General features: G+C 40.7%; 1 protein-coding gene across 5 annotated transcripts in view; it reads left to right on the top strand.

Moving 5' to 3' along the window:
- Positions 1-26,196, top strand: part of EBF1 (EBF transcription factor 1) — a 402,487-nt gene extending 376,291 nt beyond the window's left edge. For 4 of the 5 annotated variants that reach the window (XM_063665324.1, XM_054489697.2, XM_054489709.2 and 1 more), the window contains exons 12-16: positions 7,978-8,043; positions 9,015-9,192; positions 9,847-10,026; positions 13,998-14,192; positions 22,971-26,196. In XM_063665324.1, coding sequence (XP_063521394.1) covers positions 7,978-8,043; positions 9,015-9,192; positions 9,847-10,026; positions 13,998-14,192; positions 22,971-23,002 — 651 coding nt within the window. In that variant the 3' untranslated portion in view covers positions 23,003-26,196. Of the gene's footprint in view, positions 1-7,977; positions 8,044-9,014; positions 9,193-9,846; positions 10,027-13,997; positions 14,193-14,534; positions 15,434-22,970 lie in introns of those variants that run through there. The other variant, XM_054489708.2, reaches the window with a different exon arrangement.
- The last annotated feature ends 335 nt before the right edge of the window (positions 26,197-26,531 follow it).

Genomic DNA, 26,531 nt, shown 5'->3' with positions numbered 1-26,531 from the left:
GATCAGAAAGTCGATTTCCAAGGCACTCAGCAGGACCTAACCCACAGCGTTGGTCTTAAACCAGTACAGTGAATTGGAATAAGAAGATCCCGCCAGAGGTTACCAAGTTCAGCTCTGTACCTCCAAGCAGGTCATAGTCAACAAGGGTGCAGACACCATTTTTCACTGTATTTGTGGCGGGAAGCACCCCAGGCTCCCATTCACCAATTACCATGACACCATTTAGAAGAAAATGCCAGGAGACCAAATAAAAAAAAAGGGGGGGGAGAAACCATTGTCATAACTCTTCTCAGAAATACCTGGTTTCACAATTTATACTTAACTGCTGACACTTGAAAAGTCGAACATTTTGGTAAAATGAATCAAGCTGTAATGTTTCTTTTATGAGATCCCCTTGCAGGAAAGGGAAGCTTGGCACCTCATGGAGCCCAAGCTTAGTTATCCATCATAGTAAAGTCAGCTGTCCTAGCCAGCTTCTCAGAGGTCACGCGATCGAACCAACAGCTCTTACAACTATATTATTGCTTACGGGACAGTAATTGAGGCACCAGATAAAAATTACCTGGTCTAATAGGCAGCGAACAATTTTCACTCAATAAAATTATGAGCCAAATCATTCATTTCATAACACTCTGGCTAATTTATTTGTTGACCTTTTAATATCCATAGCTCTTCAGTGGTATTAACTGCAACTCAGACAAAATCTCTTGTTCATTTCACTTTCATTGATTTTTTTTTTTTTCCATTGAGGCAATAACAGTTGCTTGAAAACAGCCTTTTTCTTTCCACTGTAAAAGTCAATCACGTAAGTTAGTATGTCTTACGTTGATATAGCTGTGTTAGCTTACAACCTAGTTTAATTTCATATGATTCAGAGTCTCCTACACCATGTTTTTAACAAAGGCAAGGCTTTCTGGTTTACCTCCAACCACGCCGCACGCTGGTTCATAATAATATGTTTGAGAAGTAAGAGGGTTGTCATCTAATCTGAACACAAAATCAACTTTAAAATTAGAGGAGGTTCAGAAGAGGTCCTCCTGCCGCATTTTCTCTAGACTAGAATGCTTTTGGTGCCTTGGCCTTTGGTATTAATAGCAGTAGACTCTTTCAAAATATTTAATTCCTTTGTTCTGGAAATGTCTAGAGATTTTTACTGTGGTTTGAATTTCATTTTTTAAAAAGACTCTGGGCAAAAAGTATGTGCCAAAATGTTCTGTAGGGCAGTCGAAGCTTCAGCTGAATCTTCTTATATACTAAAATACTATGAAGTCTTTAGAATGTGGGGTTGTAAAATATAATTGTTATACATTTGGCATTTTATGCCTCTCTGGAAATAACTACTTGCTACCTATACCTCATTTATGTTCCTCCTTTCCATTTCAATTTACTCTAAAGTGGTCCTTAGCTATAATGAGAATGCCCCTTTCAACAGAAACATGTTTAATTATATCCATGCTAAATGTAAGTGACTCTTCTCAGTCATAGGGCTTCTAAGTAAAGAGTGTTTAAAGTGTGACACTAAAGGCTTCTAATGATCTGCACTAAGCTCTATTTCAAGAAGTTTATATTACAAGAAAAATGAAAAATTTGAGGAATGTCTCAGAGGATGGGAAACTAAACGGTGCCCAAGTGTTATTTTGGTTTGTTTTACTCCTTCCCTCACTGCCCTCATTATACTGATTTTTTAGAATGCAAAGTCTACCATTGTGGAATTTTCCATTTGGCTGAATAAACACAAAGGAAGTTGGGATATAAAACTACCCTCCAAAGAAATACATCTCAGGACAACTAGTATTTATTGCATTGTACATCCAGCTCTGCAGGAAATGGGCTGCAAGAAACTTCCAATTTCTCAGCATTCGGCCTTTCCAATCAGTAATGTCACCCAGGCTTTCAGAAGTCAGTGGGGAAAGATCCAGGACTTAAAGTCTAGGAGCTGAATGCACACATCAAAATCTGGGTCCTGCAGTAAACCCTATATGAAGGAAGGCAGTGAAATCAATGCTGATTTCATTGATAGGTGCTTATCATCTCTACATCAAGAGTGATATTCTCATTTCACTTCATTGTATGTTGCTGATATTTGGCCACTACATTTTGAATCCTGATAAAGCAAAGCAGATTGGTGATAAATGGGTATCAGGGAAATGTGCAGTGACAGAGAAGTATTGTGCTTCTTTCTCAGAAATCACCCAACTCGACTTTGATTATTGATGCTTGTAGTTTTTTTTTTTTTTTCCTGTTTCCATCTACATTCCTGAAAACATTTCCTATTTGGGTAAGCATAAAGCCAGGCACAGATTATCCTCTCAAATTACTGAAGCATCCCTGGGCTTTAATTTTATGGGCGGAGTTCCCAGAGTCTCAAAATCTAATGCTGAAACATGAAAATTAATGTTGTGTTCGTGTATGGGTATCTATCAGCTTTATGAGCTGACCTACACGTGCTATGAACAAAAGAAAGTTCAGACTATCTTCCCTGCTTATCTGGGGTTGAGCTGCCCAAAACATTGAACTGGGTTTATAAATGGGCCTAGTATTGGCCAGTTAGACAACCTTTCCCTTCACTCCAGGAGGCTAGATGTGGCCAGTGAACTTGAGCTTATTAGCTATAGATTTCAGGTCAAAGGCTAAAGAGAAGACTCCCACAGATGGTGAATAATCCTAAGATTTTTAACTCATAAAATAGAAGATGAGTTAACTATGTCTGCATATTTGTCATGATACGCCTGGTTCCCAATGTGTCTTTCTATGAATGTGCAAATACCTAACTACTTCCAAGGGCCTAAGAGTACAGCTAATAAAAGGCTGAGGACCATAAAGACCAACCTCATGTTGCTAGCAGCCTATAACTTGAGATAATGTCTGTACTAGACATGATTCATTGTATTAATCATGAAATTAAAATGTAAGTCCAAGCCAGCAGGAATGAAAGAGCAAATTCATAAAAAAGTGACATAAAAAAACTCACAGTGATCAAAACTTGACCTTTGGGAATTTATATATTGGATTTAAGAGTCTGTAGCTAAATGGAACACCAAATTTAAGTCTTCTACTTTTATAAACCATGCCAAATATGACTTTGTCATTTCATCGTACAAATTAAGTGTGTACTTTTAAAAATCAGTAACTGTATCTTAGAATAACACATCAACATGAATTTCTCAAGACTTGTGGTTTGCTAAACATTATGGTAGAAGCTTAGATAAGGAGATTAAGAACCTATCACTGGCCTCAAAAAGTCTGCAGTCTAGCTATGGAGAATGAATGAAGACTAACACACTTCAGATCAGAGCAGAATGACCTCTCAGTATGTACTTCTGTGCTATGCTGGGTGACACAGATGGTCAGCACTCTTTTTCAGAGGAAATAGAGATATTAGGAGCTGAGGTATCAGTGAAGGTGGAATTATTTCTGACAGAACAGTGTGATTTTCAAGAGCCAGGCTCTGATGTCTAACAGGCCTGGGGTTGAATCCATGCTCAGCCACTAGTCAGCGGTGGAAACTTTGGGAAAGTTAGCTGACCTCTCTGAGTGTCAGTTTCCTCATCTGCCAGATGGTAATAGAAAGAATACCTTAAGAGGCTTTCTATGAATCTTGTTCCACTTTCAATAAATGAGAGCAATCTCCTTTATTACCATACCATCACGATCCCCTTCAGTACGAGGCTTCAGAGGATGGAGAGAGGCATTGTCAATGGGCACAGATTGAAGCCAGCATTCCCTCCAAAAAAAGGGGAAGGCAAAAGGAGTGAAGGTATGGAGATAGAAAGGAGCCAAATGTTTTACTTCTAGTCTGGGGAGGACAAGCATAGAGAGCAGTTCTTCAAATACATAGGGAGAAATGACTGGATAAAGTTGGTAGGACCAAATGATGGCAACAATCTTTTGTGACTCTCATCAAACTTTGTAGGTCGGTGCTGGGAAGATAATGTGCCCTGAAAGTTGCTGGAGAATAAGATCCACATATGATGACAGACAAGGGCAACAAGAAGCTCAAACAATATTTGCTAATTGTTTGGGTTGCAAAGCAGAAAGTAAAGCTGAATCTTCCCTTTATATTTGTAACCCATTCAGCATTTTTATTATAAAGCTTCCAAAATATAAGTAAAACCCATGCCAGCTACATGTGAACTGTTTCTTGGAACCCCATTCCTCCTTCGGTCTCCCTAACATTTCTGTAGACTCTAAATAGAGTAAGAATAATGTATCCAACATTTTTCTCCATAGACCCCCACATAACCATCAACCTATGGTCATAGCAAGACAGGTGAAGCCACGTTTTGATATTTCATCTCAGTGAGATGAAATCAATCAGTGAAAAGTAATTGTTGTTTTTAAGGAGTAAAGCTTTTTTGTATCTTTAAGAGAGAATAAATCCAAGGCCATGAACAGAAAAATTGTCTGACTCAGGATATAGATTGGAGAACAAACATTACCTCCAAGGAGACTCTGGGGCTTTTCAATATTTAGGATGCTAGTATTTGTCTTTTTAATTCCCAAAAGGGATTTTTTTTAAAAAAAAAAATCCAAGGATAGGATTAATTATCTTGGAATTGTCTAATATCCACTCTTATGTTTGAAATTGCAAGCAGGGAGACGTTTTAAACATTAGGAAAAGAAGAGAAAATCTCCCCTGACAAATAAATGCCTTGAAACATTAGATATTAGTACTAGTCAAGTGCTCTTTCTTTTCAGAAATATTAAAATTGCATATTAAAATGAAAGATCCTTAGACTGTGCTCCTGCCTAATGCCACAAAAAATAAGAATTTAAGAACAATTTTAGAGACAAAAGATTATATGAAACATCCAGCTCTTCCCCTTATGGGAAATTTCTTTTTTTAACATCCAAGGCTCAATCATTTCCTAATGTGAAATTACAGATTTTTCAAATTACCATATAAAACTGCAAAAAAATTACACTTGTGACCACAGAAGAGATGGCATACACTATCAATTTGATTTTAAAAGGCATACATCTTTTATACTACCTGTCATTTTTATAATGCCTTTTACAAATTTAATCAATACATTTTAACATTCTATATACTTTAAGTGCAATATACAATAAATATTCAAGTTTCATCTTAAACATGCTTTAGCCTTTAAATTGTTAAAACTGCAGTGCCCTTTCAATCTACTTACATAATGTCATAAAATATACATTTCAAGGTAAATGAAGTCAGCTACTTCAATTTAGTCCCTCAAACTGGTAGTAAATGAGAGGTTAACACTATGGTGCCAAACCCATTATTGAGTAAATTTAGCACCTTGGACAGCTCTGTAAAATCTTTATTGCTTTCCTGACCTGCTCGTCATGTTCTGTCTGTGTGTTCAGTGGCTCTCAGCTCTGATTGAAAGGCAATATATTAGATCCCCAACACAAACACGCTTGGGGGCTAGTTCACTGGGAGCATAATGACATGGAGGTGAGAGCAATTTTCTGGTCACTGAAATCCAAGCACCTTGCAGGTCCATTGCACTAACTCATAGAGGACCCAGAAATTTCCTTTCTCCTTCCCATTTTCAGAAATAACTAATAGAAGCCGAATCACATGGGCAAAGCTGAACCAAGTCTTTCTTAAATCCTTACAAGTTGATTCTACAGTGAAGGATATTTTTTAATGGGTAAGATATTATTTAAGCATGTCCCTTTCAGGACAAGAAATCCAGGTTCACACTCCTCAAATCCAAGACTGCTGGCCTGAAGTGATGCTGTGCTGATGACCTACCTATGGCAGTGTACTCAATGGGAAAACATGCCCCAGCATGGTGGATCAAAGAAGGCAGCATCATGGATCAAAGAAGGATGCTCCTTTAGGAAACAAGTTCCACGTGTTTTATTCTCAAACAATTAAATGGGGATGAGAGCTCTGGATATCGATATAAGGAGAAAAAAAAAGTAGATTATGTCATTGAAAAACTCTATCACCAAGGATATATCATATATACTGATAGATGGTATGTTTTCAGGCTTATGAAAACTTCAAAGATCTTGGAGTTTAATTTTGAACTTCCCTCCTCTCTGCTTCTGTGAAATTAATTAAAATAAGGTACACTGCTCTAAGTCCTCAATTATAGTGTTACAAGAGTGAAGTTCACAAGTACAGTTTCTTTCTGTGCCTCATCATGCTTTTGACAAACAGAAGACTTGCTTTTCTCCCCCCTAAAATGGAAAGAAAGGAAAATACCTTCCCTGCCAAGCCCCAACACTGGCATAAATATTTATTTGGAGAAATAAATGAACATAGGCCTAGAGAAGTCTAATCTTAGTAAATAAACTCACTTGATCCTGTTTTTTGTTTTCATCTTTCCTAAGAGCCAGATAAAGCCAAGAGGTTTTAGTGAAGGCAACACAGGCTGAATTTGATCTGGGGATAGGGTTTAGTGTGCCCGTACAATAGTAAATTATTAACTGCTGTGGTCAGACACTACGGCAAACAAAAAGTGGTAAATTAGCTTGTAGCTTACATTAAAAAATAAAGAAATGATTTCAGATGTATTGGTTCAAACCCCTTTGATTATATAATGTTCTTTACTCCCTACACGAAAAATAACTAAACTGTTTTATAAAGGGGGTCTATCAGCTTAAGGCAAGCATAAATGTTTATTGAGAACTGAAAACTCCACTATCTTATTTTTGAATTTAGGACATTAGATATGTCATAAGTAGTTACTGTAGTATGACAACTACTTTATCTTATATTATAGAGAATTTAAAATTGAAAAATGCTAATATGTATCTAAAAGCTTGTCATTTCAAGAGTTGTTCAAGGATTTTTGAAGAGGCTATGGTGACAGCAAAATGAATGCGATTATCTCCCTATTTTCTGATCAGTGACTGCAGTCTGTGAAAATTGAACAGCACTGCTTCTCCATGTAGAAATCTATTGTGTAAAATATTTAAAGTTACACTTCTGTTTGAAACTTTACCTACAGCCAAAAATGGTAAACATATCTTCATGCAAATCACCTCTGATGATCCTACCACACCCTTACGTTTGGTTCTCTGACAAGCCCCTACCTTTTACATGCATCAAGCTTAACTTTGCTTTTCTTTTCACATTCTAGTGGAAATGAATCTGAAGAAAATTAGGGAAAAATGAAAAGAGTGATTTCTTTTAGTTAGAACCAAAAATATTAGCACCACACTCACTTTGTAGAGTACTCCCTATTATTAGAACCAAGCATGCAGGCTAAATACGGAAGTCCACCTAAGTAAAAAGAGGGAGATATTTTTTCTTCAACTGGAATGAGTAGCCAAGCATCTATCTAGGATGAGGATGAATGAGCAAATGGGGGAAATCACAAATGATACTGAAATAGCAAATAATTGCTATAAAAGAAATAGATACTGCCAGTAATGAAAATTGGTGCAGAAGGGGCTTCTGAGACAGTGGAGTCCTTTCATAAGAGTTTTTGACAAACAGTGCATTGCCTCAGTATGTGGGTTTCCTACATCACCCTCTTATATTATGGCTCTGCCATCCAAGAGAGATAAACAAAAGAAGTTTAATACTACATGCTTCTAGTAGCTGAAGATTGATTGGAAATTCCTCGAAAATGACCTGTCTGATAAGGTCATGGTTCCTGGAATAAGCAATTAAGTGCAAAATAAACACATCTTAGGGATTCATACCACGCACTGAATGACATCGATTGTAGTAATCTAGTAAATGACCTAGGAATTGTATTCAGCAATAAACATATGAGTGCTTTATCATGCCTATGGCAGACTATTGAGTGATGTATTTTATCTTGCAGTACCAATGATGCTCACCTTTTGACTCAATTAAGTGTGTATGTGAACAGGGATAAATTGGTGATTTAACGCCCTTCTGGGGTTCCTCAAGCTACGGCCTTTATAGCAGTGCCTTGGCAAAGTATGGCCAGAGGGACTGGAACGTGATCATGTCAAAAGATAACGACAACCTGCCTTCACTCAAAGGATTGTTATCTGCTTTTCTCTTGACAGGAAGTAATACTCAAAAGGGCTGCAGATCTGGTAGAAGCACTGTATGGGATGCCACACAACAACCAGGTGAGCGCTGTGGGTTTCTAGCCTGTGTGGACTGCCACATGCAATTAAAGATCTCAGATTCCCCATCGTAATGAGAAAGCACAAACAATATAAAAGCCATGTGCATGAGTTAAGAGTATAAGTAATTCAGATATAACATGTTGCAAGATGATTCAATACTCTCTTTTGTAAACCTTTTATTGCCCTTTCCACTGAATCATTTTCTGTATTGGAAAAGGTACTCCATTTAAAACTAATCTTTAGTGGGAACATACTTTGTAATTGAAGAGGAGAGTTACTGGTGCTTTATTTTATTTCTCTCAGGTTTTCAAGCAAATTTAGGAAGAGAAAGAGGGTTTAATTTTTTCTCCAAAAAGTATAATAAGGCCTGAATAGTATTGTCTGCTTCTGTTTCATAGAACTGCATGTATAAGATTCACATAGCTTAGGAAACTGAGTCTAACAAACCATTCACTCCTTTTTCATGTAACCTGAGTCAATGTCTGGGGGACACAGTACCATTAATACTCAGGAATGCAGGTAGTCATCTACAGCCTTCCCTTAACATCAACAGGGGAGATGAATTGCAGCCTCTCTTCCTTTCCCCCTGGGTAACCTTAGACTTCCTACATGTTATTGGGAAGGATGGAGAACCCCATGGTGCTGTCCTGTATGGACTGTAGGGTAGTATGAAGGCATAGTTAAGATAATGGACTTTCAAAGTCAGACAAATGGGCTTATGAATCTCAGCTCTGTTCTTACGTAGGTGAGCGTCCTTAGGTGAGGTTTTTTACTTTCTGAGCCTCAGTTTCCCCATTTGGGATACGGGCATGATGATGGTGAGACTAATTTAACAGGTTTGTCATGAGGGTCACAGAAGTTAATGCAGCTGACCATTGAAAACCCTGAGCACGGTACCTGGCACTGAAAAAATGGTATTATTGGGAATATGATTGGGGGCAGCTAAAGGGGATATTCCTTTGACTTTTCAGGAAATCATTCTGAAGAGAGCGGCCGACATTGCCGAGGCCCTATACAGTGTTCCCCGCAACCACAACCAACTCCCTGCCCTTGCTAACACCTCGGTCCACGCAGGGATGATGGGCGTGAATTCGTTCAGTGGACAACTGGCCGTGAATGTCTCCGAGGCATCACAAGCCACCAATCAGGGTCAGAAGCTTGCTTTTCTCTTCCCTCCCCTTTTCCCTCTCCCTCCCCAACCTTAAGCACCCCATCTCCTCATTTATTGGTCATGAACAATTTTTACATTAAAAAATTATTTTCATCCCAAAAGGGAGATTCTTAGTTTGTGTGTATAAGATATTATTGTACAATGTTGGTCCTAGCTATCATTCTGGTAATCTAATATAAAGGGCTAGAAAGGATGCATGCATTTAGCTATCTCTCTACATTTGACTTTTCACCATAAACCATGAATGACAGATCGCAAAGAGGGATGGAATTAAAGTTTTGAGGGCCCAAAGCACATCATTCTTGCTCAGGGAATAGGAACCTGTTAACTCCAAGGTACATCTCTTAGATCGGGATTTATTTCTGCTCTAAAATGTTAATTTATAGGCCCAGTATTGCCATTTCTCACGGCCCTGCTAAGTATTTATGATCTCCTAAGAAACGTGTCTTTTGCTCACTTCCCATTTTAATCACAGAGCTAGCACCACCAACCCACGCACATGAATCACCCAATCCCTTCCCTCTGGGTTGCGGCGGCGGGGCCAGAAACAGAGACCTTCCTTTCCCCGAGTCTTCCAGGATTGCCACCATCTGAATGCCACCCTCACCTCCGGTTTTGCCCCCACCCCTCAGGTTTCACCCGCAACTCAAGCAGCGTATCACCACACGGGTACGTGCCGAGCACCACTCCCCAGCAGACCAACTATAACTCCGTCACCACGAGCATGAACGGATATGGCTCTGCCGCCATGTCCAATTTGGGCGGCTCCCCCACCTTCCTCAACGGCTCAGCTGCCAACTCCCCCTATGCCAGTAAGTAGAGATGTGTGTCCTGCGTTCCTGCACGTTTCGCTAGAAGAACTTGGCATCGTGCCATGTGGCCCAGTGGGCAGGGCTTCTCGGTCTGAGGGCCCCCATCTTTCCCTCCTGCAAGGCACTCCCCTGGGTGATGGTGCTAAAGGCACCGTCATCTCCAGCAGGAATCTCTGCTCTCCAGTGCTCACCTTCCTTCCTACAAAGTCTCCGTAACAGTCAGAATGTTGCTACCGTCCAAAGCAGCTGTACGAGGTCGCTTCAGGAACCCATGCTCGGAGTTAGATGAAGATGGGTTGACTCCCGCTTCTCCCAGTTACTAACTCCCACTTCTACCAGTTACCACCAGCTACTCAGGAAACTGAGGCAGGAGGTTTGCTTGAGCCCAGGAGTTCAAGGTTACAGTGAGCCATGATTGTGCCACTGCACTCCAGTGCCTGGGTGACAGAGCAAGACTCCGTCTCAAAGAAAAAAAAAAAGCAAACAAAAAAACCCCATAAACAGTGAGGACACCATATTTGTCATCTACTTAATCCCAAAACATCTACTAGTTTTGTCTTGTTTCATCTGATTATTTTAGACATAAAAGGAAGCAAGTTCATTTCCTCTCCAAGCCTCAATTTTCTCATCTGTAAAATTGGGAAGCAACTAGCACCCACCCCATCCAGTGTTGTGAGACATAGAGAAGATAACGCATACAGTGAGCTTGTCCTGATGGCGGACACATGGAGGAACATTTAGTAAATCTAATAATCATAGTGATGCAAAGATAATAACGTGGTGGTGGTGGTATAACATAGTAACGATAGTCTAAAACTTAACTTCTCTCCCTTCATAATTATTCATAGAGCACTCATGTTGAAAAATTCCGATGGAATAAAAAACAGACATTCCACTAGTGAACACACATATGACTCCTTTATTTTTTAATGCTTGGATTTTTCCCCTTTGTTTGTGTTTGGTGTATATTTAAAACAACAACAAATCAAAACACACTTTTTTCCAGAAATCTGGCAAGATTAAAAAAAAAGAAAAAGAAAACCACATACACATACAAAAAATGTTCTTTGGTGCCTTGTCTCTGCCTTAAAGAAGTTTGCCTACAAAAAAATTTTGGCACATTTATATTGCTTCTAAAGAACCTCAGAGAACCGGCCTCCTTATCTATAAAATGTCATAACCCATGTCCTCACAATCTCTTGATCTCGCTCTGACTTTGAAGTTCATCTTGGACGTTGCGAGTGACTCTTCTGATGTGTAAAATGTGGCCAAACTCTTAGATATTTGTAGAAGGATAGATAGATGTGCCATTAAATAAAAGAATATTCATGATTTCTTAAGGAGTCTTGGCTAAAAATACTACAAATGATGCCCTCTCTCATAGTGAAAGTATGGATTGTTCTAGTTCTTTGAAAGAGGAAAGATCATTCTTGCCATGTAAGAGAAGTTATTTCTGAAAATGTACTTACAGACTTTTACTTTCTGGGTGAATTTTTCTGCTCAAGGTCCACAAAATTACACGTTTCTACTTAGTTTGGAATCTGCAGTTTGTTGAACATTTATAACTCCCCAAATAATCTGCATATATTTTGTCTGTCTACTCACAAGTCAATGTTTAGGATCAGTTTCACATTAGATTTTGATTTATCAAAAGATTGTTTCTCATAGAAATCTGTAATTTCAGTGTTCTCCCATTTATTGAATCAGAAAATGTTTCGATCATGACCTGAAAATTAAAAGTTGGCATTCTTAATTAAATCAATAAACTAATTGCTGTATGGTAGCAATTCAATTTAGGGGCTTGGAATGCTCTCCTCCCCAAGCCTGTGCAGACGCTCAGCCGCTTCAGCCTGAGAATGCATCTGTCAGACTGTGAAACTTTGAACATTTAATTTCCATTAATTGATTTTCTCAGTGCTCACAAATATAGTATTAAATTCTCAAATAGGCTCTCAGATGGGACGGTTTTATCTGCACAAATGCAAATAAAACAATAAACACAAAGCCCAGTTGATTTGAATTTTTGCCTCTGTAATATTTAATTATTCATAAAGCACTCATGTTAAAAAATTCCGATGGAATAAAAAAATAAGACATTCCACTGGTGAACACACTTTCTGGTGTGGTGGCTGATAACTAATAATGTTATAACAAATGGAGCTGCTTGACTATATTTTACCCCTACCTCTGTTAACTGGCCCCCCGCCCCACAACTCCCCACCTCTAAATACACATAATGATCGCATTTGCCAATGAGATTAATTGCCTTCCTCAGTGAACCAGCAGGATTTCAAGTCTACGAATATTTAAAAATCAAACCTCCAGTGCAGGAGTTTTGCAATTTAAATGGGTGTTATTATTGAGCATATTTTCACATTTACAAATCCTAAGAGATGTATAAAAATGCTGGCCTCATTAAAAGAAAAAGTACAGTTTAGAAAATGTTTGTGAAAACTCTGAGGATGGTGGCTCTGCATTCTGCCCCAAAAAGCACTCAGTGAGTGTGGATTAGGTAGTGCCTCGGACTGATTAGAAGGGGCCATTTTCCCCTGATGGCAATTGTTGCCTATGACCAATTGGATTCCCACTTTCCAAAGGATAAGGCCACCCAAACAGCTCCTTGGACTCTGGTGGGCTCATGGGAACGAGGCTTTTCCCCCTGGAGATCTGTTTCCTTTGCAGGGTAGCTTAGCAGAAAGAGCTCCAAATTTGGGCGTGATTCCTTGCTTCAGTGCATTCTAGCTATGGCCGTTGGGCTAGCTGCTACACTACTTTCTGAGTCCCAGCTTGCTTCACTTCCTCGGTTGTAAAAAAAAAATATGTGATAGGCCCCGACTTAAGGTTGCATTGCCCATGACAAGATGAAAAAGACGTGAAGATTCTTGTGAATGATAAAACAATATCTGATGTTTTATTAAGTTGTGTGAAAAAATAATAAAATAGAAGAAATATCTAGGATACACACTTTCCTGCAGGAAATGGAGGAAATAGAAAGCGAGTGTATGAAAATATTAGTCTTGACTTAGTGTATGTGAAAACTCTGTCTCCTAAAATAACCGAGAGATTATTAGCCTGGAACAAAAGATGAGAGGCCAGGCCAAGAGGATCATGGTAGGTAGAGAATGTACATCTACCGAGTTCTTTCATATCCCCAAGCTGCTAGGTTTTCTCTGAGTTGCCAGAGTTTTCCCATTATCGGTTATCTGCATCCCCACCACTACCAAAGTGTGAGCATTTATGTAAGGCTCTGATCCTACTGCTTATTAATTCCCAAACATTCAAGTATATCCCATGGCAGATATAAAGAATTTGGAACTTGTAGAGTTCTGCATTTTTCACAAATGCTGCATGTGGCAGTCTGGTGGCCATCCTCTCAAGCTGGCTTCTTCCTGGTTCCCCCTACCCCAGCCCCTCTCCTAGAACTTTAGTTTAGGCTCTACCTGGGATGCATCCCCTGATACCTCTTCTATGAAGTCTTCTCTGATTTCCCATCCCTGCCTCCACTGAGATGGCTATGTTCACCTTTGTCACTGTTTTGTGCTACTCTCTCCCTCATAAGAGGGTGTTGCACTTTTGTTTCCTGGCCTGGAATACTCTGAGGATGGTGGCTCTGTGTTCTGCCCCATAAAGGCACTCAGTGCATTTGGATTGGTTAGTGCCTTGGGCTGATGACCAGGGGTCATTTTCCCTTAATGGAAATTGCTGCTGATGACCCCAGTGCCTAGCACTCTGCCTGGCACACAGTGGCCCCACAATAAACACATAAAAGATCCCCAGTAATGAAAGGTAGCACATGCTAAGTTCTGTATAGTGAAAGTGGATGACAGCCTGCGAATTCAGGGAAGGTTTGTGCTGGAAGCATCATCTGAGCAGGGCAGAGCAAAGTGGCTGGGTGAGGGGTGGATCTGAGCTTCTTTGCTTCAGGATGCCATGAGAGGCACTGATTTCTTCTTTCTCATTGCCCCTCTCAGTAGTGCCATCCAGCCCCACCATGGCCTCCTCCACAAGCCTCCCCTCCAACTGCAGCAGCTCCTCGGGCATCTTCTCCTTCTCACCAGCCAACATGGTCTCAGCCGTGAAACAGAAGAGTGCTTTCGCACCAGTCGTCAGACCCCAGACCTCCCCACCTCCCACCTGCACCAGCACCAACGGGAACAGCCTGCAAGGTAAGCCCCAGGCCCCACCTGCCAATCCAGATTCAGTGCCCTGACTTCACCCTCCCAGGGCCTGAAGCAGATGCATCGCCATTGCTGAGGGGATCAGCCTTGGGCCCTGCCTGATTCTCTCTGCCCTTATCTCTTCTGTTCCTTTGTATTTGCTCTCCTCAGCCGTGGCCCTTGGCCCTTGGCCATACTCATCTCTCTTCTGCTGGAGGTGCTCAAGAAGTCCTCTCTCCAACTTCAGCAATTCTGCTCAGGCCCGGGATTTGCTTGAGAATACTGTTTCTACTGACTAACAGCATCATTTCTCTTTTCTCCTCTTTCACTCCCTGTGGTCGCCATTATCAGATCAGTCTTTTGTGGACTCTAGCAAGTTCTCCAGTGCAGGGTCTCTCCCAGGACTGGCCTTCTCCTGAAGTAGGTCACTCAACCTTCCCTTCCTGTTGCCTGTGTCAGAGTGAACGTGTGTGGGGCTGATAACAGGGAGGGGGTGAGCCATAACTTGATCAGAGCCCTAAAGTTAGATCATCATAGACCAAAGGCCAAAGACTTCCTTCTGGGATTAAGAAACCCCAGAACACCACTAGAGTATTCTGATTCATACTAAAATTGTTCAGTCGCTTTCCCACCATTGCATGTGGAAAATAAAATAGTTGCTAAGAGTTGAAATGACCTTTCCATTCAGAATAAAATGTTACCCACCTTTTAAAACTGAGCACACCATTTCTTACATTTTTCTTATGAGCTCAGCACTGTGTTGTGTGTCATGTGTTGAGACCTGCACAACCTCATTCATTGCCCCCAGCAGGATTGTGTGGTAGGTATTCATATCTCCTACATGACAGATGAGAAAACTAAAGGTTAGAGAGGTTATGAAACTGCCTGACTTTTAATAGCTGGTACATGGCAGAAGCTGACTTCAAACTCAGACTCAAACATTCATCTCCTAAATATTACTCAGAGGTGCTAAAAGAGACATAGCCAGGGTTCCTAAGGCAGCTGGTAGGGAGATAAGATTAATAAACTAGTCAACCACCATTTATGGAGCACGGAACAGTGTACCTGGAGCTGTCCTATGCATGGAGCAGATTTTATACCATTTAATCCTCACATCTTCCTAAAGTATGAGGGCCATTATGGTCTTCATTGTGCAAATGATAAAATGGAAACTTAAAGAGGGTAAATACCTGACCACAGACATAGTCGGTTAAACGGTGGAGATGAATGTAAGTGCCATCAGAGTCTGTGCCCTTAAGCCCAGCCATACAAAGGTTTCCACAGTGTCTTCCCTTGGTGGCTGGCACCTCACTGATGGAGGTCAGCCAGGAAGTCAGGGAGGGGTGAGGAAGGCGGTGCACATGTCTGGGATGTCTCAGCCCTGTTTCTTATGTAGAAGTACATGCATATTTATACTTGTCTACACATACTGTGTGCTGGATGCTTTACATTGTGATGAGCATATAGTGATTCTCCTGAAGACCATATGATGTCAGCACTAGTCCCATTGTACAGATGGGAAACTTGAGGGTCAATATGATCCAGGTCACATGGCTAGTAAATAGGACAGCTAAACTGGAATCCAAGCCATGTGACCCCAGAGGCTGAGCACCCGATCACATTGTCTTTCTGCCTCCAGAAGGACTCTTCAAAATACTCCTCAGAACCCTGCTTGCAAATCTGCCCAGCACAGCCAGACTCAGCGCCCCACAGAGCACGCCGCTCTTCCGCACTCTAACATACAGTGGCAAATCCATCTTCTTAGAGGAAAGAAAAAAAAAAGTGTGCCTGTGCAACTACATTTCAGGCAATATTACTCATGATAGAAAATGCCCACCTCCACAAAGTAGAGCCACCCATTCCTGCAAATCTCATTCTCTTTCAGCTAAAAATAATGCTTTGTCACCCTCAGTACACCTCCAGCTGGCAAACTAGGGATATAATGCTTGAGCGAACATAACTTATAATAGGTTTAAATAATGATCATACATATGGAAAGCAGAAATTTACCATTCTTGAGCTGCCAATCTCAGCCCTTGCTAAACATAGATTTGACATCAGAAACAAGATATGATGGGGTTTATAATCAGCAGTTGAGGGGAAGCACTGGAGAAGAAAAGGCCCCCGCTATTGGAAGGTCAGTGGCTCTATCACAGGCCAACAGTGACAGAAGTGGGCAGCTCCCAGGAGGCCCGATGTCTTCTCATGCCCTGTGGTCCTAGGAAGGAGGAAGAAGTGGTTGCAAACAGGGGCTGGGCCCAGATCTTATGACTTCCTGGGTTTCAGGAGATCTGGTTATCACCTGAAAGCCAGGATCTGGATAAGGGTATGTGCGTGTTTAAGTAATGATGAAATGGCTTCAGGATGGGGATATATACAAAGTTTGTGCATTTGTCCTCCCAGGGATTTTCTAACTCAATTCTTACCCAATTACAGATCCCAAAAGTACAGAGACTGTCCCCATTTCTCTGAATAACCGCTGAGTCTGTGCCTCTCTGTCACCTTTCCTAACACAGGGCCACAGTGTGGGAGGTTTGAGGTCTGACTCAGGGACACCCCTTGTGCTGGATTCACTTTTGTGGACGACACTGCCCTTTCTTTCTGATTGAACAAATGTCAAGGAGACTTTTTTGGATTTTCCCCTATCCCATGCCCTGACTATTGAACATGATGAAACAACAACTATAAAAAGAATGGACTGGGTGCGGTGGCTCACACCTGTAGTCTCAGAACTTTGGGAGGCCGAGGCAGGCGGATCACCTGAGGTCAGGTCTTTGAGACCAGCCTGGCCAACATGGCGAAACCTTGTCTCTACTAAAAATACAAAAATTAGCCAGGCCTGGTGGTGCGACCTGTAGTTCCAGCTACTAGGGTGACCGAGGGAGGAGAATAACTTGAACTTGGGAGACAGGTTGCAGTGAGCCGAGAATGTGCCACTGCACTCCAGAGCAAGACTATTTCAAAAAGAAAGACAGAAAGAGAGAAAATGGTTTTGTTTTGCTCGTACTGTCATATACCAAATATCCCTACTTTTGAGATGTCAGTGATGGACATATGAATGGAGAAATTAAAGTCAAATTAATGTAAACATCTCACTTTAAGCTCTTCTTTCTGCCCACTGCACCCCCAGGTGCTGTGCTGGCAGGTGGGGCCCACACTCTGGGACTTGCCTCTTTACCCTCTGCACACAATCTCCAGCAGGGCAAAGAGTACCCAGCCTTAGGTGGGCACCAGTTTTTCAGGGCACTCTTGCTCGAGCCACAGAAGTTTTCCCTGAGAAAGGTGACATTCAGAGAATTACTTCATCTTTAACTTTCCAAACTATTTCTACCATTAAAAAAAAAAATGGATGTAGGCAGGTTATGGAATTGGTGTAAGGATCCCTGAAGTGTTCTATTCCACCTTTTTCCTTTTCAATGTTACAGTAGCACCTATTTCACTGGGACCCACCGAGTTCAGAATTGTGATCATTAAGACAGGTTAAGTGACTACAAAGACTTGGTTAAGCAAATTGTCCATGTAAACAAATTTAGAGGTGCCACATTTAGGCCATTTAAGTGTTTTCAAGGCCTATTTACTTCCAACTACCACTCTGTTAACTGTACATGGTTCTGTTTTTTAAAGCCGACTCCTAAAAGACCTCTTCCCCAGCAGCACTCCCTTAGTCTCCTCTGGTTACTATACACATGTTTATTCCCCAAGAACCAAGCACGGCCATGTCACATGGTGGTGATAATGGTGAACACAGCCACTGACTAAGAGGGCTTATTCCCAGCCTGGCTCCCAACCACCCTTAAGGTAGCTTGTCTATTGGCCCTGTTATACAGATGAGGAAACTGAGACTGAAGCTAAGTTGGCTTGTCGCCATTTACACAACTAGCAAACAAGGAAGCCTGGGCTTTAAGCCCAGACAGACTGACTGGACTATGTTAAGCCCCTATGCTATATTACGTTTCTATATTCAAGTCACTAGATTAGGCCCATGAGGGCTACAAAATCCTGCCCTCAAAATCTTTCCCTGTATTAGGGGAGACATGACACCCAAGTAAATAAGGAAGATCTGTCTGGGAGAGGCTGGGCACCCAGCTGTGGAAGTACAGAGGAAGGAAAGATGAAGGAGAATTCAGAACAGGCTCAAGGAGGAACAAGTGGGATTCAGGCCCAGGGAGATGGGGGCAAGGGGCGCTTTCAGCAGAAAGAATGAGGACAACCTTAGCCAAGAAGCAGAGGCAGACATGTCCTGGATAACATGCGGTGACCAGTAGGAGTCACAGATTCTATCATGATTCCAGCTGGCTTTCTCTCCCAGGTAGATAAAACGTTTGAAAAAGTTACCATATATCTGAGGGTTTTTTTTTTTTTTTTGAAAAAGCAACTCTAGTCTCAACTTCTGGAGCCTCACAAAATGTCCTGTTAAAAAATAAAAATATGGTAGTCAAAAAAATTTAGAATGTGGTGCTCCCTGGATCACTATCTTGGAGATCCACAATTAAAGTCTCTGGGGCATCCTGCAGTTAAATAAAAATGACTATTTCATTTAGTTTGGCAAACTTGTTTGCCTACAGAGTCCTTTTCTGCGTGTTAAGAACACAACGTCATATGAAAAACTTTGGAAAATGCAACTGTATTCTGGATTTAAGGAGAAAAACGCAAAGATACTGCTTTCTACTCTTATGCAGGTGAAGTAATTGATAAATCCTGGTCCCAGACTACCTAAGTGTGTCTGTTTTCCAGAGCCAAAGACTTGATTCACCAACTATGCTCAGTCTTTGTCCATGGAGATGTCCTCTCCCTTCTCCTGAAGCTTATGCTGCTTAGAGCTTGGGTTTCACGCAATTTAGGCCTCTGAGGACTTCATTTATTCAAGACAGAGGCATCCCCAAGAAGGCTGTTACATGCCATTGGAACCCCAGCTGATGTAGTGATTCCAGACCTTAGCCATGTCCTGGACAGTCTATGCATGAAAAAATTAAAAACAAAAAGGCCAGAGTAATTTCACAAAAATGGTATCCATATACTGATGTTTTTTTCTTTTCCACCTTGCTGAAGCTCAGGCTGGCTCTTCTCAACCCTAGATATCATGCAGCCCAGGACCAAATCCTATGGAATTGTCATTTTTTCCATGCACATATTCAGTCAGTGCAAGATTTACCCACTCACTTACCCCCCTATTCCTGATTAGCTCATAATTCTTTTTTATTTATTTTTTTTTGAGAAGGAGTCTCCCTCTCTAGCCCAGGCTGGAGTGCAGTGGCACGATCTTGGCTCACTGCAAGCTCCGCCTCCCAGGTTCATGCCATTCTCCTGCCTCAGCCTCCCGAGTGATTAGCTCATAATTCTCACACATGTGGTGGTTTGGGGACGACCACATTCCACCCTCTCACTCCAAACCCTTCCAGCTCTGCAGAACTTTGTTTTGTCTTTGTTTTTATCAAAAATGTGGAAACGGTAATGAAAAATGCATTGCCTCTCAAAGCAATAGTTTTCTGAGCTTCTGTCAGAGAACATGATCATCCAGCTGCTGGGGAAAATGGCAGAGCCACCACAGTCTTGTGATGTCTTGGCACATGGTGCTGAGTGTGGTGTCCTCATGGGAATCTTTATGCACTCCACTTGGGCAAGTTAGCATGCCAACGGCATTTCTGGAACATTCCAAGCTCCAGACACCCATCCCTCTCACCCACATAATCTTCAGATTGCAGCACAGATATAAGAAAAACAACTCCTAAAACTCAAGATCTTCAGGCAGTTGTACAGTGGAGTTTCTCTATTAAAAGGGCCTCTTTGGAGGTATCTAGGCTCAGAGGCCACAGGCAGGGATCTTTTCCCATAATTTACTCAACAGCAAGGGTTCTGCCCTTGGAGTTTAGGAAGTCATGATTGGGATTTGGAGAACAGTAATGCTTTGATGTTACATGCAAAATTCTGGGTGTAGGCAACATGGGCCTTAGAATGTTCCAGAAATGCTATGGCATGCTGTCTTGTCCAAGTGGGGTACATGAAGATTCCCCATAAGGATACTCAGCACTGTGTGCCAAGACATCACCTCTTTTGAAGAGAGGTTCCATAGCTCCCACGAGACTCTCAGAGAAGTCTGTGGGCTGATGAAGGTGAGGTAGGAAAGGAGTGGGCCAAACCCACCCCCTAGATCCATATATTTGCTTTTAATTTCAATTTTGTGCTATCATGTATAAACTTGGCTATTTCACTTTTTTAAAAAAACAAAATCTACATCTCCAGCTTCTCTTGAAATATTTCAGAAGATCAGTGGCTGTGAGCAGGCATTCCTGCCCAGTGGCACTTGGTGGGAGCTGAGTCACTGCCCAGGCATGCCCTTGGCATCATCACCTCCATCCTCACTTACCCACCCAGGGGATTCGCTCACTCCTGTTCGCAGCCTGGGCACTTGGGATGCTGGAGTTTGCAGCCCCAATGGTCCAAAATAAAAAGCGCTGTTAGCTATGAACTGGCACATCAATTAGCTTTGCTTTAGAACTTTTAATGTGGCCCTAAGTGGAGGCTTAATCTAGTTGATCTAACACACTATTTGGGTACCAAAAGCCTTAGATTTTTTTTTTAATTCTGGCCATTCAAATGGGATGTTTTCACAGCCCAGCTAATAAATGTTGGCTGCACCCACCAACAAATTAGCTTTTTCCTTTGCTTTGAATCATATTGATACTGCCTGAGTTGTGTGACTATACTATAGGGAACTGCTCTTTAATGCCAGGCACACAGAATAGATTTTGGTGGAAAGCAAAAGTAGACTTGCACCTTTTGCCACAGGCTTAAAACTCCCGCCGCCTTTAATAAAGGTGCCTGGACCCACCTCCAGCCCGGATGAAAAGATCCTTGGGGAGGCAGAGCCATGCTGGGCTGTCACACAGCAAAGACCCCCCTGCGCCTCCTTGCCTTTGGAGTGATAGCATCTCGAATTCTCCAGTTAAGGCTTGGACTGAAATACTGAGCTCCTGGTTTCAGTCAAACCTAGGGCTCACTTGAATCTTAGGGGGACTGCATTTCCAACTGATCCCAAGTCTTTGGGGGTTTAAGTTGGTCTGCATTTGGCAAAAGACAACTTCCTTTTTCTAAGAAAAAAAGGCTTATGAGGGCTTATGGAAAGGACTCCAGGAGCTTTTGGGCTGCAAAAAGGCTCTTGCAAAACAACATTTGGATGATTTACGTGTAAATGAATCAGACACATGTGGATTGAATTTCCTTGTGAATACAGATGGGTTTAAAAATTAACGGAAAAAGTGTTTGGCAAAATACTTTTTGGGTTTCGTTTTAATTGAATCTAAAATGCCAGGGGTGGGGGTGGGGAAGCCGGAGGAACGTGGAGGTCTTGGGGCTAAGAGCCCAGGGTGGCCTCCCTGTGTCCACTCGCAGGATTTGTGGTACTGGGGTTCGCTTTTTTTTTTAAAGGCACATTCTTCCAGAATAGTAAACGAAGAGGGCCACTTCCTAGACGCAGTCATCACTGACAAGAACATTAATTTACATTTGGATTTGCCATAAAAAGAAAGCAATGACTCTCTCTGCCTGACAAGACACTCAACCGTCATTGGGAGCCAAAGACAGCTGCCCCTTGCTTGTAATGTCAGCATCTCTCTCACCTTGACATGTTTCAAAGGTTCCACCCTGTTTTAATTTTCTTAGTTGTCCTTTTATTCTTCCCAGCAATCATACAAAGTGTGCCACATGGGATGGTGCCTATTTGACATAAGAGCAAATACAACTCAGAGAAGTTAAGCGATTAACATAAGGTCACACAGCTAGTTTAGTAGCAGAAGTGATGGGTTAAAAATCCCAGCAGCTAACCTCTATCAGGTCCTCAGTAGGAGCTGAACCCAGGCTAAGCACTTTGCCTATGTCATTTTATTCACCTCTCCAATAACCCTAAGTGTTGCTGTGATTCTAGCTACAGAAGCTGAGCTTCACAGCAGAAAAGCCAGAGGTGGGACTCAGGCCTATCTGATTCTGTGTTCTCTAAATACCACTATCTGCGACCTCCTAGCTTTGAACGCTTTCAACAATTTTTGGTTACCTCAAACAGTCTTCTTTTTTCCCAGGATCTCACTCTAGCTTCCCCAGGCTACAGTTTTCTAGGAAATATGGTCAGATCATTCCTGAAACGTTGAGTGAAGCCGTGATATGGAAGACATTCTGCAGTTTCATGCAAACCTGTCTTCTCCTCCCAGCTATGCTTTCTCCCAACTTTATGTTCCCAGTGAACAAGGCCTTTTGTAGCTGGCATTTCCTTCTCCCAGCTTAAGGACCTAAGCAAAGGCACTCAAGATTTCTGCTCTGTGGCTCAGTTTTTGTGCTAATACAGAGGATAGGGAGAGCCACGTTTTTTTAGAAATTGCTTGCACTTCGGATGGACCACTTCTTTATATTTTGGATTTGAAGAGGAGGGAAAAAAGAGTGACAAAGTGAAAATTCTCACTATTTTGCAAGGTTCGAAGCTGCAACTTTCCCAGTGGTATTCAAACTATGCAACTTTCCAGTTATGCCTTAAAATTGAAATCAGATTTGGAGGGATGTTTAGGATATTTTGTTCTGTTAAAGACACATACCCATGCTGATTTATTATAATTTTTAATAAAGCACATGTATATTTTATAACAAAAACTCATTCCAGAGAAGATGAGAGCAAATTTGTGGCTAATAGTCAAACAACATAGTTGTGTGTGGGTGTTTGTTTTTTTTTTTAATCTTTATTATTTTTCTCAGTGAGAAGTTTGAATGCAAAAAAACCATTGACTTCTGTCTTCTCTTTCATAGCGATATCTGGCATGATTGTTCCTCCTATGTGAAAGAATTGCCTTGAAGAATTGTATTAATGAAGAGGTTGGATTCTGCTACAGAGAGTAATCTGATACAAGTCCCAGAGTGGAACTTTTAACTCAGGCCTTTTTAAGAGGAATCACAATAACTGCAGATTTTTAAACAAACAAAATCACCGACCTTGCAAATACTGAAATTGGAAGAGGGATCTGCAAGTGCAGGGTGTTGGTAAAAGTTGTACCTCCCAAGTATTTGTGGGATATATTTATTCTGTATTGACAAAAGCAAATCCACTTTTTCTTTTTCTTTTTAAGCTTAATTCTGCAATCATTTGTCTTTTATAAACCGTAAAGCTCTATACAAGGGACACTATAAATAAGACTCCATGTTTTAATTTATGATGTTTTTAAAGCTGTGTAAAGGAAGAATGAAGTGGTGATATTTACAAAAAAGTAAAAAAAAAAAAGGAAAAAAAGAAAAAAAAAAGCTTGTATGGGACAGAATAGGAATGCCAGTTAGATTTTTTAGAAAAACTAAGGGTCGGCTTTTGCGCCTTAAAGCATATCAAATGGTAGTTAGCTCAGACAGTGCATTTTCAATATCTAACTTAACATGCCACCCCTTAGCAGTGCAAGCTTATTTATCTCTTTTGTATTGTTGTCTTAAGTAACTGTGTAAATAAATGCAGCCTGGAAAGTTAAAACGCGATGTAAGTGATCACATTTTTCCCTGTACTCGAAAATCCAGTGCCTCTAGACAGATTGTTAAAACTGCATATTTAAATCTGATCTCATTCTCTCCTTTTACTTAAGTCAGTTTCTTCTGAAGCCGATGGCCTCTCGAGAGCTTGGTGGCACACATACTGTGTGAGAATCTCCTTTGAGACTTCGTGGAACAGGGTCCAGGCACAGATTCCACACTCTGCCCTCCAGTTAACAAGCCAAAACCTCACGTACGCTCCCCCATTTGCAAGTTTAAAGTTTACTCGTCCTAAATGCCGACTTCATACCTATCTTCCAAAAGTTGATAAAAGCAATGTGGCAGGTATTTTCGATTTTCCCATTCAAGATACTGCCTCTATCAGTCGACCCTTACCATTTGTAACATAATAGATTAAAACAACAGGTTAAGTGCTTTGGAATTAAGAGTTAAAGGGAACCGGGGGTGGGGAAAGGAAAAGAAGGTTGAGACCTCCAAAACATAGTTTTCTGTTCTATGGGAATTTTTGCTCTCGTTATCTGGGAAGTGTTCTTAAAAATAAGAATTAATAGCAAAGATGCAGCAAAGCTCTGAGGATGCATTTGCCTGATATTTTTTTCTTTGCTCTTGTGTTTTTGTATGTAGTTATAAATACTGTAGATTTTTTTTGTGATTTTTTTGCCAAAGTTGTTGTTCTATTTATACATTTTAATGTCTTAAGACATTTTTTCAATATCACAAAAAGATTTTACTGCATATTTTGCAAAGAAAAAAAGCTCACTACCTTTAGCTTGCACATACTTGCAAAGTTAATTAAAAGGCTTTTTGTTTTAAAGGGGATTTTGTAAAATATCCATATAAATAATGTATTTATCTTTCGAATTTGTACATTGCTTTTCCCTTCTTCCTCTTCCTTCCACCCCCAATTTATTTTATTGTGTATGTTTGCTATGTGGAAAGTGCGTATTTGTTTGGTCACCTACACTTGTATTAGCTGTTTCAATGTGATTTTTAAACATTTCATTTATAGTCATTTTTAGTATTGTTATAAACCATGCTTCAGTTTTTTTAATTTCCACCCAAAAGTCATTGTCTATTTTTGTATTATTTGTAAGTTAAGAAGTTTTTTTTCCAATATATGGCAAAAAAAAAAAAATAGTAGCATATTATTCTTGTAGTATTTAGTTCAGTAGATTAAAAAAAAAATGTATCCTTTGCTTTGGAAGCTTACAAAACAACCCTAATGCTGTTTTACTCTATTAATATGCATGGAATCTCTCCCTTTGGAGTGACGCATTTTGTGCATTAAATTCTAGGGAGAAACTTCATAGAAATCAATGAACATACTTTCTTTCTTAAGTCTGCTTGTATATTTCCTCTGTCTTTCACATAAATATAAACCAGCAGATTGGATGCCTTAACAATGCAAATCATATTCATTTCACTTGTACATTGTAACTGTGCACCAGAACTGTCAGTCATCACTAACATTCTAAGAAAAAAGAAAAAGAAAAAGAAAAAAAGAAAAAAAAAAAAACAAAGAAATCGAAAAGCACAAAAGAACTGTTTTGTTACCTTAAGACAATGTAACTTTTTCTAGTAGAGCAAGAAATCATTTACAACAATGCTGCAACTGTGCATGCCCCCATATGGATTTTGCAATGGTTTTCACTAGACTGTCAAGAGTGCGATTTTTATGGGTTGGGGTGGGTGGGGGAGGGGAGTTGTGGGAGGGTAAGGGAGGGAGGAAAGCTGTTTTTCATGGTGAGAAATAATAATGATGACTAATAATAATAAAAAAACTGGAAAATGTAAGCAAGGTGGACGCATTGCTTCTCGGTACTCAGAAAGGTTATCTGAATTTGCGTGGTAAGCGCCGGCCTGAAGATGTACACAAGTTAAAGCCATATTTTGTCTGGTGAGCCCCTTAACTGTTTCTGAAGGAATGAACGGTCAGCCAGGAAGGTGTCTGGCTTAGACCTTGACAACAGACACTACCCATCTGTCAGCCATGTGCAGTGGTTACAACTCTTCTTGAAAGTCCAAAGAGCCTTTAAAATGTGTATAATTTGTGTTTTGTTGCTTCTATTTCTATTGATTAGATGAAAAGACATTCTGGCCCTCTGATCCTCTTTCTTCTCCACAAAAGTTTTACAAATAAAAGATGTTCCCCTTAAATACAGAATATGGCTTTAAGAAGAAAATGAAATGAAGAATTAAATTAAGATTTCAGTGTTGGGGGAAAAATACAGCTTCTGGATGACTGGATTGCATAACATTGCCCTGGCCTCACATTGTACTAGGATGCAGCTTAAATGAAGTCATCTCTAAATCTACTAACCTTTCACCTTCTTATCAAAACTTTTTGAATAGACACACACTGTACAGTTCAATTGTTAGAGAACCTAACTACTGTAGAGATTGTTATAATTTTTTTTTTTTTGCAAAAATTCAAGCTGTAAAAACTTTTCAACTTTCACAATATTTAATTAAAGTTACTTCCTGTCTGTGATGGCAGCTCCTAGTTGTGTATTCATTTCTCTATTTCAGATGAGCCAAAGTCCAACATAATGTAAAAGGTCTGTGTTTGCAATGACTCAGATCAGTCTTGATACCCAGTGAAAAGGAATTAGGGTAGTGCTGGGACACCCTCTTTCTTATGTAGGTCCTTGGGGATTTGCTAATCTGGGATGCAAATTGAACACGCGCAGCGTACTGCTGCCCTCTGCCGGCGGTAGCTGGACGTGCACATGCCCACACGGGTCCACAGAGGAGCCAAGAGCCCCCAACAACTTCAGCAGCCAAGCCCTGAGATCCTCCTGCGTGATTGAATTGTGAATCCAGGAAGTGGCCATTCTA

Source organism: Pongo pygmaeus, chromosome 4, assembly GCF_028885625.2.
Source record: "Pongo pygmaeus isolate AG05252 chromosome 4, NHGRI_mPonPyg2-v2.0_pri, whole genome shotgun sequence".
In the NCBI taxonomy this organism is placed as follows: Eukaryota; Metazoa; Chordata; class Mammalia; order Primates; family Hominidae; genus Pongo; species Pongo pygmaeus.
Note: the sequence above shows the minus strand (reverse complement) of the source record. Positions and strands in the feature narration are given on the sequence as shown.